The 16,055-nt window shown below is 34.5% G+C and overlaps 1 protein-coding gene across 1 annotated transcript; it reads right to left on the bottom strand.

The window, feature by feature from the left end:
• Positions 1-5,280: 5,280 nt before the first annotated feature.
• On the bottom strand, positions 5,281-5,652 carry LOC140015140 (secreted RxLR effector protein 161-like). The gene has a single exon (XM_072067037.1). It carries the CDS (start codon positions 5,650-5,652, stop codon positions 5,281-5,283), a length of 372 nt encoding a protein of 123 aa, XP_071923138.1.
• Between the last annotated feature and the right edge of the window lie 10,403 nt (positions 5,653-16,055).

Genomic DNA, 16,055 nt, shown 5'->3' on the forward strand with positions numbered 1-16,055 from the left:
AGAAAGGGCAAAAGAAAGGCTTACAGTACCGTTTCTGATGAAGCTTTCGGCAACAATGGTGGCGGCGGGTTCCTTTTCCGTGGTTGCCACCAGTTCCAACTCTCTTTTTGGTGGCTTCTCCTTCTCTAAACCTAGCTGTCCGCAACTCCCTCTCCTCCTAGCTCTCTTGGTTGCACCTTTCCAGCCGTCACTAGATCTTTTCCTTTCCCTTTTTTTCAGATTTCCTGCCGTCCCTCCATGCTCTGCTGCTGTCCTCTTCACTCTCAGATTTTTCTCGCCCTAGCCGTCCCTCTTTTCCAGTTTCCTCACTCAACTAGCCGTCCAAAACCTCTTTGTTTCTCAGCCGCTATTCTTTTCCTAGTTTCTGGTTCCTCTTCTTTGCTCCTCCGTTTTTCTATTCTGCCCAGCGGCCTCACTCTTGTTTTCTCTCTGGTTTCTTGCTCTCTCTCAAAACCCTCGCCGTTGTTGAACCTCCCAGCCGTCACTAAGTCTCCCTTTTTTCCTTCCCCATTTCAAGGCTTCTTATAAGCACCCGAAACCTAGTATCCACGGTGCACAGCTGCTGTGTTTTCCTTCTACTAATTTCTACACCATTGGATGGCCTCCGTTCCTTATGAGATTGAGGTTCAAGATAAAGGCCAGATGGCCCTGTACTTATGCCAATCTGATGGAGTAGAAAAATCGGGCAAAAATGACCGGAAAACCCACTGGACAAAACTGCATTTTTGTTTCTTGCATGCGGCTATTTCCGCGTTCTTCTTCTTTTCCTTTTTTCTTCTTTTTTTTTTCTTTTTTTTCCTTTTTTTTCTTTTGAGTAAATAACAGTAAACTAAAAGAAAATAAAGCATATTTTTTTGTGAATGATTTTTCTTCTTTTTTTTTCAATAAATTCTATGATAAAATGACTTAAAAATAAAAGTAAAAGACTAAAAGTAAATAAAAATAATAGTAAACAAAAATACCCTAAAAATTTGGTGTCTACAGTATGCATCACACTCCCTCAATGTTGGAGGAACACATAATGCCCAATTTGGTCTTTTCCTACCTTGTATGAACTGTTGAGTATTTATGAATAGATTCATTGCTTATCAATTTGTCATGATTATCCTACTTTTTAGATCCTAAGTTGAGAATTATATTTGTGATTTGGATCCTAATAGGGGCTTTTACTAAGATATTGGGCCTCAAGGTTTATTTTTAAATTGTATATGTGATTGTCTAATTGTATCATAACTATTTCATTAAAATAGTTGGCTAGCTAGTTGGCTGAAAAGGAATATCATGACTACTTAATTAAAACAGTTGGCTAATTAGTATTTCAAATATAGTTACTATCACTACTTATACCACCAACTAATTATGATTCTAGTTATAGTTCTTTTATGGTTTGACTGATAAATTTACAATTGAGAAAACTCATGTCTTGTCCGTTAGATAAGGTTTTATAGTGCTTATTGGGGGTTTTTTTTCCTTATTTCATGTACTTTCTCTTTGTTTGGGTTGATCATTTTCCCAAAAACAAGTTTTTCATACACATATTACAATCATATACTCTCAAAAACACTTCTAAAGACACCTAATCCATATAAATCTTAAATACAACTAATAAAAAATAAATAAAATAAAATAAAAAACCCACCACCTCTATTTTCTTTCGCCCACCACCTCTATCTTTTTTCACTCACCACCTACCACTACCATACATCATCACCCACCACCGACCCTCCTCTCTTTCATTGCCATTGCTGTCCCTCCCTATCCTCCTTAGATCTCTCTCCTATCTTTTTTTGTCCCTTTCTTTCTCCTTTCTCCTTTCTCCTCCACCTTTTTTCTCCCCTCCTATCCTTCCCTTCCTTCGACTATACCCCCTCTTTTCCCTTCTCCCCCGATCGCGATCAATCTGGTTATAACTAGAAGGAGGTTATGACCAAAGGGTTATGAGCTATACTATCATTAGACCCCTGCACTACCTATTGATGGAGCAAATACTAGAAAGCTACTGAATTCAATCATTTTTTGTATGAGTTAGAGTTACCATAAGCTAAGCTAAAGTAGTTCAATCCACATTGCGAGAAAGGATCTAGCCATATAACCTATCGTAGACTGAACACATTCCAAAACTAGCAGTTCGACTACTTTTCACTTCCTTCATCTTTCCTTGCTACGGATTGCTATCGGTCGTCCCGTTTATATGCAACCTATGTGGATGTGTATTGGTTGCGTAGAAAAAAACCTCTTTCTCAGGTCTCTAAATTTGAGAATATCTAAATTAGACATGCCATAGTTATCACAACACCAACAAACTAGTATTCCTGCCCTCTTCCTGGGAATATCATACCATAACTCAAATATGTTGATATTTTCAAAATGGAAAATATAGGCTTGTGCTATCGTAGCTTGTAGCTGGATCAGACTCCATCGTATAGGGGCTATGCTACCTTCAAACTTTCCTTCTCTGTAGTTAGATTTTTTGGAAAAACATCTTTCATGTCTTTTTAATAAGACTGATAGAAATGAATCAATGTGAAAATAAAAAAAAAAGAATCAAATCGCACCATCTCTATAAAAGGTAAATGCCTCTCTTTCTCCTGAAGTTGCAAAAATTATTCGTAATAAGATATTGGTCACAATTGGAAATTCCATTTATTCATGATCTAGACATAGATAGTGATCCATTGTATAATTCTTCTCATGATCTCTCATGAGAAAATGATCCGACTAAAGAAAAGAATTGTACAGTACGAAATAATATAAAAAAATTTTTGAAAAAAAAAGAAGATATGGACTCTTTCCTTTCTTCCAATTCTTCCTTTTTTGAAAAAATCAATACTTCCCGTTAACCACGATCTATAGCAATGAGGCTATCTACTGCATTTAAACATGTTTGCATAGGCTCGTGCATAGATTTACATTTGATTATCCCAGGGCTTTCACTTCAACACCTCTTCGCTCATGATCAGTTAGTGCTCTTTTTCCATCAATAGGTACTCCCAACGTGTCGACCACACGCCCTAACATAGCCTTTCTTGCCAGAACATCCATCTTGAGCCCAATTCCATTTTTTGAAACAAAGGTTCAGAAAGTCAAAAAAGGATAGGTACAGAGACTCAATGGAAGCTGCTCTAACGAATAGAGTTGGTTACATTAATAGAGAAAATATTTCTATCTAAAATTCCAAAAGAATAAAATGAAAGATAAACGTGCATATATGTATTGAATACTATATCAAATGATTAATGATGATTTGATTGAATTTGAATTTTTTATATGAAAATGGAAGAATTTGTGTGAACAGATTCCACAATAATTCACTCCATAGTTTAATAGATGGGAGGTTTGGTTGCAACCTCCTTTGGTTGTGATTGGAAAAGATGGGGTAGGGCAAAGAGGGGTCTAGTAGGGGAAAGGAAAAGAAGAAGGGAAGAGGAAGGAGGGGAGAAAAAGGGAAAGAAAAGAGAGAGAAGGAGAAAAGGGGGAGAGGATGGTGGTGGTGGTGGTGGAGGGAAATGGTGGATAATGGCGGAAGTGAGTGGTGATGGATATTTTTTTACTTTGTAAAAAAAAAACTCTAATAAAATTTTAAATTTTAAAAATACTCTAATAAACAACTACAGTAAAATCTTTTCATATACAATGTTATAGTAATTTTTTTGAAAAACAACACTAAAAACACATAATCTATATGGAGTCTTTGTTATATGGTAAAATAATATATCTTGGGATTTTTTTTAAGTTTGAAAGATTGGTTGTAGTCTTCAAACTCATGATGGCTATACGATATTTTAGATGTTGTAAAATAATCCGAACAATGCTAACAAAATTGAAAACGTAATTTGAATAAGCTTGAGTCGTGTTAAATAGTACTATCCTAAGAAACTATTTCAGAAAGTTGAAATGTTTTTTCATGATTAAACAAGTATTCTTCTTGTAATCAAGAAAGAATGGAAATGGCAAATATTGTATAACCCTAGCAGAGAAGTAAAAAAGAGAATAGAGAGAAGAAAGAGGAAAGAGTGAGCTATTAGAAAAGTTCAATTGGAATTTTGTGTTGTGAGTGTGCTTTCTATATTAGGAGTGGCTAGTATTTATAGATTGCAAAAGTAATGTTAGAGTAAAGATAAGATTAAAGAACATTGCTAGAAGCAGATTTTTCGTAATTGACATCTTATCTGTTAAGATGAAAATCGCGTGGTGATTAGCATTTATTTTACCAAATGTGTAGGAAATTAAGTCATGGAAAGAGTCAAAACTCTATCTATAAGATAAAATTCATGATTTCGCCGTAAAGTAAAATAAAACTTAATTTTAGGTAGGAAACTCTTGCAAAATTAGATAGAAACAAAATTAAACTAGGTCGTGCTTAACCCGCACGCAGGGGGCAACTCCATTAGTTTGCACTGAATAGGCCCGACTCAACTTCCCTCTCATGTGCGAGTCCACACTAGTTACCAACTTAGCACAAATCCAATAAGAAGGTAAACATTATAAAATGATTGGAGTCACTTTATTTTTTCAATGTGGGACAAATCTTTTGAAATATGCAATTATTTACAACAACCTCCTTCCTATTTCAAAAGATTTTGGATGAAAGTGTAAATAAATAAAAATTGATCTGGTGGATTTGTTTGGGTGTAATGTAATTAGTTTGATGTCTTTTGGACTATAAACCAAACTTAGATTGACAAAATATAACCTATAGAATTATTGGTGAAATATGAATTTCTATAAACCAATAATTCTTGTTGTATGACAGAGATTTTATCAATCATATTGCACCTCACAATTTGCTGTCCAATGCGGTTTTGTATTTTTAAGCTGTGCGCCTACCTAGTTATTCATAAGAGCTCTAAAAATTCGGTCAAAAAATCTTATAGAAGCGCCCCACTCCACTCTTATATAGGTGAATTCATCAAGTGTATACTACTTAAATACACTATCTTAAAGGAAGATGAATTAATTAAGAGTTTTAACTTAACTTCATAGCTACTAGCAGTTAAAGCACTTACCTCAGAAGCGACTTAAATTAAAAGTATTTTACAGTCAACATTGACTTGTTATTACCCATTTGAACCTACTTCATAGGATTCCCAATCACATAGGTTGGGTTATCATCTCTATTGACAACTCGTTGGCCTAAGTCCATTTCCCTTGTAGTTTGAAAAATTAATTTTCTTCCTACAGGCTTAGTCAAAGGATCGACTAAATTCAACTTTAACTTCACAAAATAAATGAAAATCATTCCATCTCTAAGCAGCTGCATTATGACATCATATTTTAATTTCATGTGTCAACTTTTACAATTGTCTTGTTTTCAGTAATAGCAATCACTGCTTGACAATGACAATGTATGGATACAGGAAGCAACAAATCCTTACTTGGAGGAATATCGACTAAGAAATTTCTTAACCAATCAGCCTTAAAACCAGCTAGTTCCAGAGCTATAAATTCTGATTCTGTAGTTGATCTAGCAATTATTGTCTGGTTGGCTGATTTCCATGCTATTGCACCACCATCAAAAGTGAACACATAACCACTAGTGCATTTGTTCTCATTTAAATCAAAAATCCAATTAGCATCACTGTAATCCTTTAATACAATGAAAAATCCACAATAGAAGATACCATAATTCATGGTACCTCTCAAATATTCCATTAGTCTGACTAATGCAAAATAATACTCAATCTACATACATCATAAGTTATATCAGATCTTGCAAAATAAATAAAATGTATCAGACTCCTAATAATCTGAGCATATTTAGACTAAGCAACTAGGTCACCATTATATTTCTTTAATTGAGTGTTAGCATCATAAACGGTATCCATAGGTATCACATCAAAATTTTTCACTTCCTAAGAAATCTCTCAGTATAATGTTCTTATGACAATATTATATCATCATCTCTTCTTATTATTTTAACACTCAATATCATTTTTGTTTCACCCTAATCTTTCATATCAAAATTAGAATAAAAAAATATTTAGTACTATTAATAATATTTAGACTTGTACCAAATATAAGCATGACATCCATATATAAGCTAATTATCATATATTGATCATTTACAACTTTAGTATATACACAGTTATCCACTTCTATAGATAATCCTTCTCTTATCAAAACTTAATCAAATTTCTCATACCACTATTTAGGAATTTGTTTTAGACCATAAAGTGATTTAACTAGTTTGCAAACCTTATTCTCTTGTCCAAATGCAACATAACCTTCAAGTTGAGTTATATAAATTTCTTCTTCTAAATCACTATTTAAAAAGATTGTTTTAACGTCAATATGATGAACAAAAGTTTATGGATAGAAGTCAAAGCCAACAAAATACGAATGGAGGAAATTCTTGTTAATGGTGTAAATGTACCAAAATAGTCAATATTTCATTTTTGAGAAAATCCTTTTGTTACAAAACGAGTTTTGTATTTTTCTATAGAGCCATCAGAATTATATTTTCTTTTGAAAATTCATTTGCAACTAATAGGATTTTGTACCAGGAGCTACATATACCAAAGTCTAGATTTTATTTTTCATAATAAAATCAATTTCAAATTTAATTGCTTCTTTCCAAAACTTGCAATTAGAAGAAGAAATAGCATCAAAATAAGTTAAAAAATCATTATCAATAGGAAAAGTTTTGAAAATCATTTCTATAAGAAAATTCTTTTATCGGCCTTTTACTCCTTCTCAATTCCTAATTAGAGGTTATTTTTCTATTTATTTCAACAAGTGCATGTGAAATTTTATTAGATAGTAGAAAAATATGTTCAAAGAATTTAGCATTCTTTGTCTCAATAATTGTATTACAATCAAACATATCACTTCGTAAAACAAGAAACATATATGCAGTATTGTGTTTAGTATATCCAATAAACATACAATCAGAAATTTTAGAATCTAATTTTCTTTTCTTACATTCAGGCAATAATACTTTAGTAAGACACCCCCACACTTCTATATATTTTAAATTTGGTTTATAATATTCATAATTCATAAGGTGTTTTTTCAATGTATTTATGTGGAATCATATTTTGTAAATGACATGCAGATAATATAGTTTCTCCCCACAAATTATCAAGAACATAAGAACTAACTAACATGAAATTTATCATATCTTCTAGTGCTCTAATTTTTGTTTCAACTATCCCATTAGATTTTGGTGAATAAGGAGGTGTTATTTCATGTATTATGCGTTCATGTTTATAAAATTTATCTAAATCTAAATATACCCCCTCTATCAGATCTAATTCTTTTTATTTTCTTATTAAGTTGATTTTCTACTTCAGATTTATAAGATAAAAAGGCATTATGAGTATCATCTTTATTTCTAAGTAAGTAAAGGTCGGTATATCTAGAATAATCATCTATAAAGGTAATATAATATCTTTTACCTCCTCTTGTCATAGTTTGCTTTAAATCACCTAAGTCTGTGTGAATTAAATTGAATAATTTAGTTTCTCTTTGGACAGATACACAACTTTTGTTTGTTATTTTAGTTTCTACACATATTTCACATTTATCTATGTTGTTATTAATACTATAAATTAGGCCACATTATTGCATTTCCTTGATATAACTAATATTAAAATGTTCTAATCTAGCATGCCATAAAGAAATTGAATAAGTGATATAAGCAGAAAAAGAGGCATTTTCATTGATCACATAGGAAATGTTAAGTACAAAAAGTCCCTAGTTACAATAACCTTTGCCCACAAACATATTGTTTTTGGTCAGTACAATATTGTCAGACTCGAATGACACTTTCATCCCAACATTTCCTAGCAAAACCACAAAAACCAAATTTGCCCGAATATTTGGCAGTTCACTTGAGAGTTTCAAGAGCACTTTGTCCTTACCCAAAAATTTAGTAGTGTGACGCCTCCACTTCTCCCTAAAGTGAACCAAAGAGTATCCGTGGGATGCCTGCCCAACTCTCGTCAGGACTCGATACAATTCCTGTTCAAGCTTAATACAATACTAGCTATCACGACAAGATAAAGTAAGTAGGATAAGTCGCTTCCATAATTAACATTCAAACTTACACCATGAGTTCCAAAATATATCAAATTTCCAAAATATACAACTGCCAGAAGTCTAGTCAATTACATTTGGAACCCTAATACAAAAGTATAACAAAAGGGTTTCTCCGAGTTTCACTCCACGCCCATGTCTGTTAAGGAAAACAAATCTACGGGGTGAGCAATCACTCGTGAGGCTAAGAAAACACACATACAAGTACGTTGTTCAAGTAACAATCCCAATTGACGAGTAAAACAATAATATTCAAGTAAATATCAATTCGAGCTAGAAAAGTAAACAGAAACAATTCAAGAATATATAAGCTCTCAGGAGCTATTTTCCACTTGCATAATCAAGAACCTCCATGAATTGACACTCCGTCAATCGGGTAGGCTACAGTCCGTAGAACTTCACTTATCATGTCCCCGTTCACCATTACATACCCCTGTACCAGGCCCACCTTTCATTTGTTTGAGGCGATACTGCTCAAGTATGCCAAGCAAGACCTCTCAATAGATCAAGTTTATATTTTCTCATGGTTCACCAAGGAGCCCGACCAAGACATGCTGGCTCGAGTCAAAGGTTGGCTAGTGGAAATTGGGCATCCCCCACTTAACATTTATGAGTTGAGAAGATTCACTCCAACGATGTATACAACCATAGCATACCAATTCATTTATTCAATCATTCAATATAAATCAATCATTCATTTCATTCAGTTTATTCAATACAATTCAATCATTCATTCCATTTCAATCAATTCAATCATGATTCATTTAAATAGGAACGAGTGTGGTAAAGTACACACTCGACTCCATTTTCAAAATCCCCAATCACTAATAGCAATTAAGTACGTATCAAGTTCACATACACTTGACACTCACCAAATAATCAAGAAGTGAAACACACTTAAGGGTTCAGGCGTCCACTGTGGGATCCTCTTGAAGGTCGTGTTGAGTGCCTTAACAATTAATAATGAACTACCACTTAGAAACCCCCAATTATCATGGAAGATTGCACACTTCTACAATCGAGAAAATATCATGAAAATGAGCATTAATTACTTGAAAATCGAGACTCAAAAGTGGGGTTTAAAAACACATGAGAAATCGGATTTCCATCTTTGAAATCAAGTGCAAAATGATCAAGCAATATCGAAAGAAAAAGGTGAGTTCTAAAAACTCAATTTTCTTTAAGTCCGGAAATTTCAGATTTGACAAGTAATCTTAGAAAAATCGTATCTCACTCTCTATAAGTCCAAAATTGGAACACTTGGTACCATTGAAAACTACTTCTAGAGTACTAAAAGTTCCTAGAAAGCACTTTTCCATGATTCCAAATGAAAGACATTCAAATTTTGGCTTCAAATTGCTGTTTTGGGCTATCGAGAAAGTTTCGAGATTGGTTTTTGGCCAACTTTGAAAATTCGACAAAATTCACAAGCCTCTGAAATTTGGAACTTAGTTAGAGTTATGATCAAAGTTTAAAACACAACAAGCAGAACAAGAATTGGAATTTTGAGCGCTGAGATATAGCAGCTCAGATTTGCTGAAATTTCTTCACTGAACAAAGATTTTCTGGATTTGAAGCTTGAATTTTGGGACTTCGGTTGGGTATCGAAATGGACTTGGAATGACACCAAATTTGGTAGTGTTATCATACCGTATAAGGGTTATTCCTCTGTCAAATTTCATATAAAAATTTCCACGGAAAGTCAGTTAACAAAGTCACTAAATTTCCAAGAATTTTCCAAGGCAAATCTGCCTTGTATTTCAATTTTCCCTTTTTTAACTTTTGGTTCAATGAAATCATCTCAAACATGGTTTATTTATGAACACAACGTCTAATAAATATCCAAGATACTTTTGGTAGGTGGTTAACACCAAAAATTTCAAAATAACAAGTCCCAAACAAAATTCGCCATTGATCAGTCCAAAAATGAGGGTTTTCAAGCAATGACACAGGTCTGAAATTTGGCCATAATTCACTCAATTCAACTTGGAATTTAGCGTGGTTGGTGGCGTTGCAAACTAAATTCATATGGATACAATTTTTCAGAAGAAATTATATTGAAATTCTGTCCATAACTAGCTCATTTCCAGGCAACAAATCGTAGCTCATAACAGGCTTCCCAACTCAGCCGAGAAACAGGACAGGTGAATTTGAAAGGCTGGTACGGTTCACTCAAGTGGAATCATGGGATGCATTTTATACGGTTAGAAAACTGGAAGTGTCTAGTTTCTAATGCCACAAACATCACTTCATTTTGACATCGGAGCAAAGAGTTATTGTCGTTTGAAATTTGCTGCCAGAGCAATTCGAGACACAATTTCCAGTTTTGAAATCATTTCGAAATCTAAACATTTACCCATCCAAATCAAGTGTTTTTTGGTGAAAACTTTCCATACAACCTATACAGTATATCTACATCAAAACCAAATCAATTGGACCACAAAAATTTGCACCAACAAGTTTGGCAAAGCAGGGGCAGAACCGGCACTTTCTTCCTTTTGTTTCCTTTGAGTTTTCTTTCCACTTTTCAACTTATAGTCACTAATTTAACCACTAATTCAACATAAATGACACCAAACAACATCACATCAGATCATCAAGTCCATTGTGAGATTTCATAGAGCCCACTCACAAGATCTACAACAATCCAAGACTACCCACATGAAGTTACAAGATTCTAAGATCAATATAACTTACATAAACTAAGATTCAAGGGTTTGATCGTTAGTTACCTCCTTAGATGATTAAACCAGAAATTTTTGGCCCTTTAAAGCTCAAGAAAACCGTGAGAGTGCTGCCCCTTTCCTAGCTTAAGTTGATCTCCAAGTTATTTGCAAGGTGTAGTGTGATTTTGAGAAGATTTGGTCAAGAAATGAAGCAAGAAAATGAAGAGCTTTTGGTTCTTCTTCCTCCTAGTGTTGCATGGCTGCTTTGAGGAGAGAAAGAGTGAGTGTTTTGCTGATAATGAAGCTTCTTGAGGAAGCTTAAAAGTGTGTGGCCAAAAGTGCTTCAAAAGTCAATTAGGAATAGTGCGCGTATGCACGCGTTTCCTCTCGAGTTTGTTTCACTTGTGCACTAAACCTCTAATGCACTTCCATTGATACTATTATTATTCACTCTTAATAGTCTAAAAATAAAGGTCTAAAGTCCCTCAATTAATCGCGCGCACGAAAACGCGTACTTCCGATTTGTGTGCGATAAAGCGAAATTTCTAAGGAATTCTTGTAACGGTAGTATTACTAGCTAATACTTGAGTACTTAATCATAAAAATACCTATTTTAAGACTAATATATGAGTCTTCAATCTCCAAGCTCACTGTACCCTCAAATCGATTATTGCCTCCAAACGCGTATTCACTATTCTCACTAGACGAGCTTCCAAAAATTAAATTTTGTAACAAGTCATTTTAAAATTATATGCAAGTCATAGTTCCATGTAATCGGGTCTAAAAAAGTTGGAATAAAATATTCGGAGCAAACGGGCAATTAAATATTTAAATAAACTAATAATAGGAATTTAAAATAAGTAAATTTGCGAGTCCTCACATGAATCTAGTATTAATTTCTCAAGTCTCCAATTTGTCATGTGGTACGACTTTCGAGAAATTATCGACGTACGTGTAATAAAAACTTTATTTAACTTAATTACATCTAATCTCTCAATTAACTCTCCTTAGTCCCCTATTGATCATCCTTAATTCTCCAAAATCATTATACTCTCAGATCGACTATCATCTCGAAGGTGTATATTTGTTATTCCTTAATAAACGAGCCTTCGAAATATTTAAATTTGTTAGCGAGACGTTTTAAAAGTATAAATAAGACATGGTTCCATAAAAATGAATTTAAAAGGGTTGAAATAAATGGTTCGGAGAGAACAGGTAAATAAACATTTAGATAAGCCAGTAATATGAGATAAAATGAGAAAATTTTCGGGTCCTCACATCTTTCCCTCTTTAAAAGGAATTTCGTCCTCGAAATTCACACTTAGGACAATATCATTCCCTTAATGGTTAAGCCTATCAGATCAATCACTAACTTACGTTTTCCAACCCATATTTCGAAATTTCTATTCATCCAACTAGCAATCAAACATTGATTTTTCCCCAATAAGCATTTTAACTTCCAAGTCATAAGATAGCTTAATCGATCTCACATCTATCTTACTCACGAATCTAGGGTTTGTAAAAGGAATGTGTCATATCATGGTTACTTAAAACATTAGCTAAGTAAATTCTACCAGTGTTAAGTACTTATTCCAACTTTCTCCAAAAATCCAAGATACATGTCCTTAAGGGCCTGAATTGTCCTCTCGGACTGTCCATCAGTCTATGGGTGGTAATTGATCGTACAATCATAGTCCTCTAACTCCACCTATCTTTGTTATCTCAAGTTCAACTCCTTTTGGGGAAAACAGGTATTTAAGACTCTTGTGATCCATGAAATCCTCAAAAGTTATTCCATACAAATAAGTTCTTCACTTTTCAATCTAAAATCTTTACCGGTCCTTTATCATAGGTCAAATTTTCATCAAGTCCTATTTCTTTCATTCAAACTCACACTTACTGAACTTAACAAAAATTGGCACCCCCTCGGGATTTGTAAAACTATCATCAGGTGTCTTTCATGATTTTCTCTAACCTTAGAGTATACCGATATATCATCAATAAATAGCATCACAAATTGATCCAAATACGGTTTAAAATCTCGATGCATTAAGTCCATAATTACTGCTAGCGCATTAGTCAACCCAAAAGGCATAACTGTGAATTCAAAGTGCCATGTTTTAAATTAAAAGTGATCTTGAGTACGTTAGTTTGTATGATCCTCAACTAGCAAAAGCTTCTGTTTTAAATCCAATTTGAATAATTCCACGGCCCTTGCAGTTGATCAAACTCTTATCTATACGAGGCGAAAGGGCAATTGTTCTTAATAGTCATATTATTCAAGTCTCCAAAGTCTATGTATAGTCTCAAACTTCCATCCCAAGTACTATATCATGTCCCTTAATTGTTACGCTCATTCAATCTATCAAATATTTCCTTTCACTAACCCAAACCTCACAACTTTAATATATCAATTTAGCAATCAAATATCGGGTCCCAACTTCAACCCTAAGTTCTCGATTTTTTTCCATCACCGATCCCTGGTCATCTCTGAGACCTCGGGGTTGCCTATTCTCTCAATTACAATTTCGACCACGTCTACTACCGTCCATGTCTTATCACTAAACTAAAGGTGTGGGGCAAAGTTTAAATATGCCTGTAAGCCATGAAATCATTTAAAAGCAAGTAAATTGTCATATGTTATAAAAGATCATAATAGTTATGTCAAGTTGGAATAGGTCTATCAAATCATTTCAAAAGAAGAAGGGAAACGAGAAGGTCATAACCGAACCAAAATACAAAACAACAAAAGTACTTTTCTCTTTTTACAAAAGATTGCCGCTTCTAAAGTGTCAGTCTAGACTAGGTAAACTATAACCTCTATTCCTCGGACAGAGTCAAATCCATTCCCGCTCGTATTACTTCCATTACTTGAGTCTCTCTCATAGCCATTAGCATTAATCACTCCTTCTGACCCTCGACTACTTTGCAGTAGATTTAATAGACTGCCGAGTTTTTCCTCTTTTCTAAGAAGCTCTAAGACAATTTGAAAACTTATGTTCGGTACTACCGCACCTCAAACATTTCCTTGTTTTCTCCAACACTCAGTTTCAGCGTGGTTAATCTTGCCACAGTATCTACAATTTGTGTGAGGAGTGACGACTTGACCAGTTTGAGGTTTTCCTTTGTATGTCTTCTCCATTTCTACGTTTTGGCATAGCAACTCAATTTTCTCTGCATATTCTTATTTCTACCGTCCTTCCTAGTAGTCAGCTAATTTTCACTGAAATTTTACCTCATTTCGAAGAATATCCATTTCCTTATGCATTTCTTTCAAAGTTGTCATCTTATCGGTTGGTTTAAGTCAAATGCTAGCCTGCCAAGTAAATCAAAGGGTCAAAATAAGTAGCTATTCACAATGGAATCTCTGGCCATGTCACTCTTTCATTATTTGACTTATAGGTTACTTCAACTTATAAATCTTACCTGTTCTCTGCTTAACATGGACGGGCTCTTGAGTCTCTACAAGATTACTAGCATTACTTCTAAACATAACGAAATACAGAGATCTTATTCCTTAAAAGTTTCATACCCTAATTCACTCTCCAATACTCAATTGCAAAGTTGCTCAAGAAGAAACCCCAACCTCTTGCTTTCACTAGCACCTTATTTTATCCCCTCAAATCAATTCTACTATTTTGAGATTAGATCTTCCATGAAACCCAGATGGGCGAACTTTAAGAATTGTTCTATCCTCTCACCTCTCTTGATTCTAGATTTGGTTAATCGGTTTAGAGTCTTGGTGCTCAACTAATCATGGTAAAATATCAATCATATGGTCAATAGCAGTAACTACGTGATTGTTTCCTTTATTTCTAGGGTTTTGGTTTGACCCAATTGCCGTTCCCTAAACCTCCTCTTGAGCTTGGGTTACTTAACCCCTCGCCCTCGATCCCTTTTCACTTCTTTGATCATCCATAAATTTAACATTTTTAAGGGCATGACGTAAAATAAATACACATAAACGAAGTTTGAAAATAACACTTTGATCATGCAAACCGAAAATAACAAAAGGGACACCGAAACAGTTGTCAATGTGTACAACCCATAACATAGTTTTAAGGTCATAAAGCAGTAAAATCAAGCACCTGATATGTAACATTCAATTGCTTCAAAAGATAGGAAGCATAGTCAAGCAAAACACAAAATGCAATGGCCTTTGAATAAGCATCACCACGACTAACTTTGACAAAACCATTAAAGTAGACTAAGTACTAGCATAGTGATTGGTGGAGCCAGAAGTCTCTGCTACTTCAGTAGGATAATTTTCATTTCCTGCACTAGAATTTTTAATCTCATGTCCCTTATCGAGTATATTGTCATTCTCCACTTGTTCAACCAAGGTAACACACCCAACCATCGACTTATTTATCCGGTCTCAAATTTCGTATAATACCCTAACAAGTCGGTTCTTAGCTTTTGAAACTTCTCACAATGACCCTTTTTCTTTTCCTTGCTCCACAAGTATATCCGTCTCCACTTCAGGAATTCTAGTAATCTGGGCCTCCACAATTGCCCTCAGTCCTTGATTATCCTCCTGAATTACCCTAGTTTGCTCAGATACCCACCTCCGGTCATCGATTACCACTAACACTACATTATTTGGGTACAAGTAAGCCCTCTAGCAATCCCATGGAGTTCTAGTTTGGCGAGTTGGGTTATACCTCCAACGAGCTCCCCTAGGCTCTTCCCGACAATGGTCACCGGAATGCGTCCCCGAAATGGTTCAATACCACCGTTACCTTCCGTAACTTACAATTAAAATTAAAAGGTTAAATGAGTCCAAATATACTAAATAAACTAGATTTGATCACCTCATACTATCCCACATATCTCTTACAAGATCGAGACTCCTACTTGTCCATTAATTCAAATCTAGGTTCTAATTTTCATCCCTACAAATAGTCAGTTAACTTTCAAATCAGTCCCATAGCCCGGCATCCTAAACTTCAAGTCTAGGATACACTACAAAGATCTGAAACCTAAACTCTGATACCAACTGTGATGCCCCTACTTCTCCCTAAAGTGAACCAAAGGGTATCCACGGGACGCCTGCCCAACTCTCTCCAGGACTCGGTACAATTTTCGTTCAATTTTAATACAATACTAGCTATTATGACAAGATAAAGTAAGCAGGATAAGTCGCTTCCATAATTAACATTCAAACTTATGCCACGAGTTCCAAAATACATCAAATTTCCAAAATATACAACTGCCAGAAGTCTAGTTGATTACATTTGGAACCCTAATACAAAAGTATAACAAAAGGGTTTCTCCGAGTTTCACTCCACGTCCATGCCTGTTAAGGAAAACAAAATTACGGAGTGAACAATCGCTCATGAGACCAAGAAA

Source organism: Coffea arabica, chromosome 10e (assembly GCF_036785885.1).
Source record: "Coffea arabica cultivar ET-39 chromosome 10e, Coffea Arabica ET-39 HiFi, whole genome shotgun sequence".
NCBI lineage: Eukaryota > Viridiplantae > Streptophyta > Magnoliopsida > Gentianales > Rubiaceae > Coffea > Coffea arabica.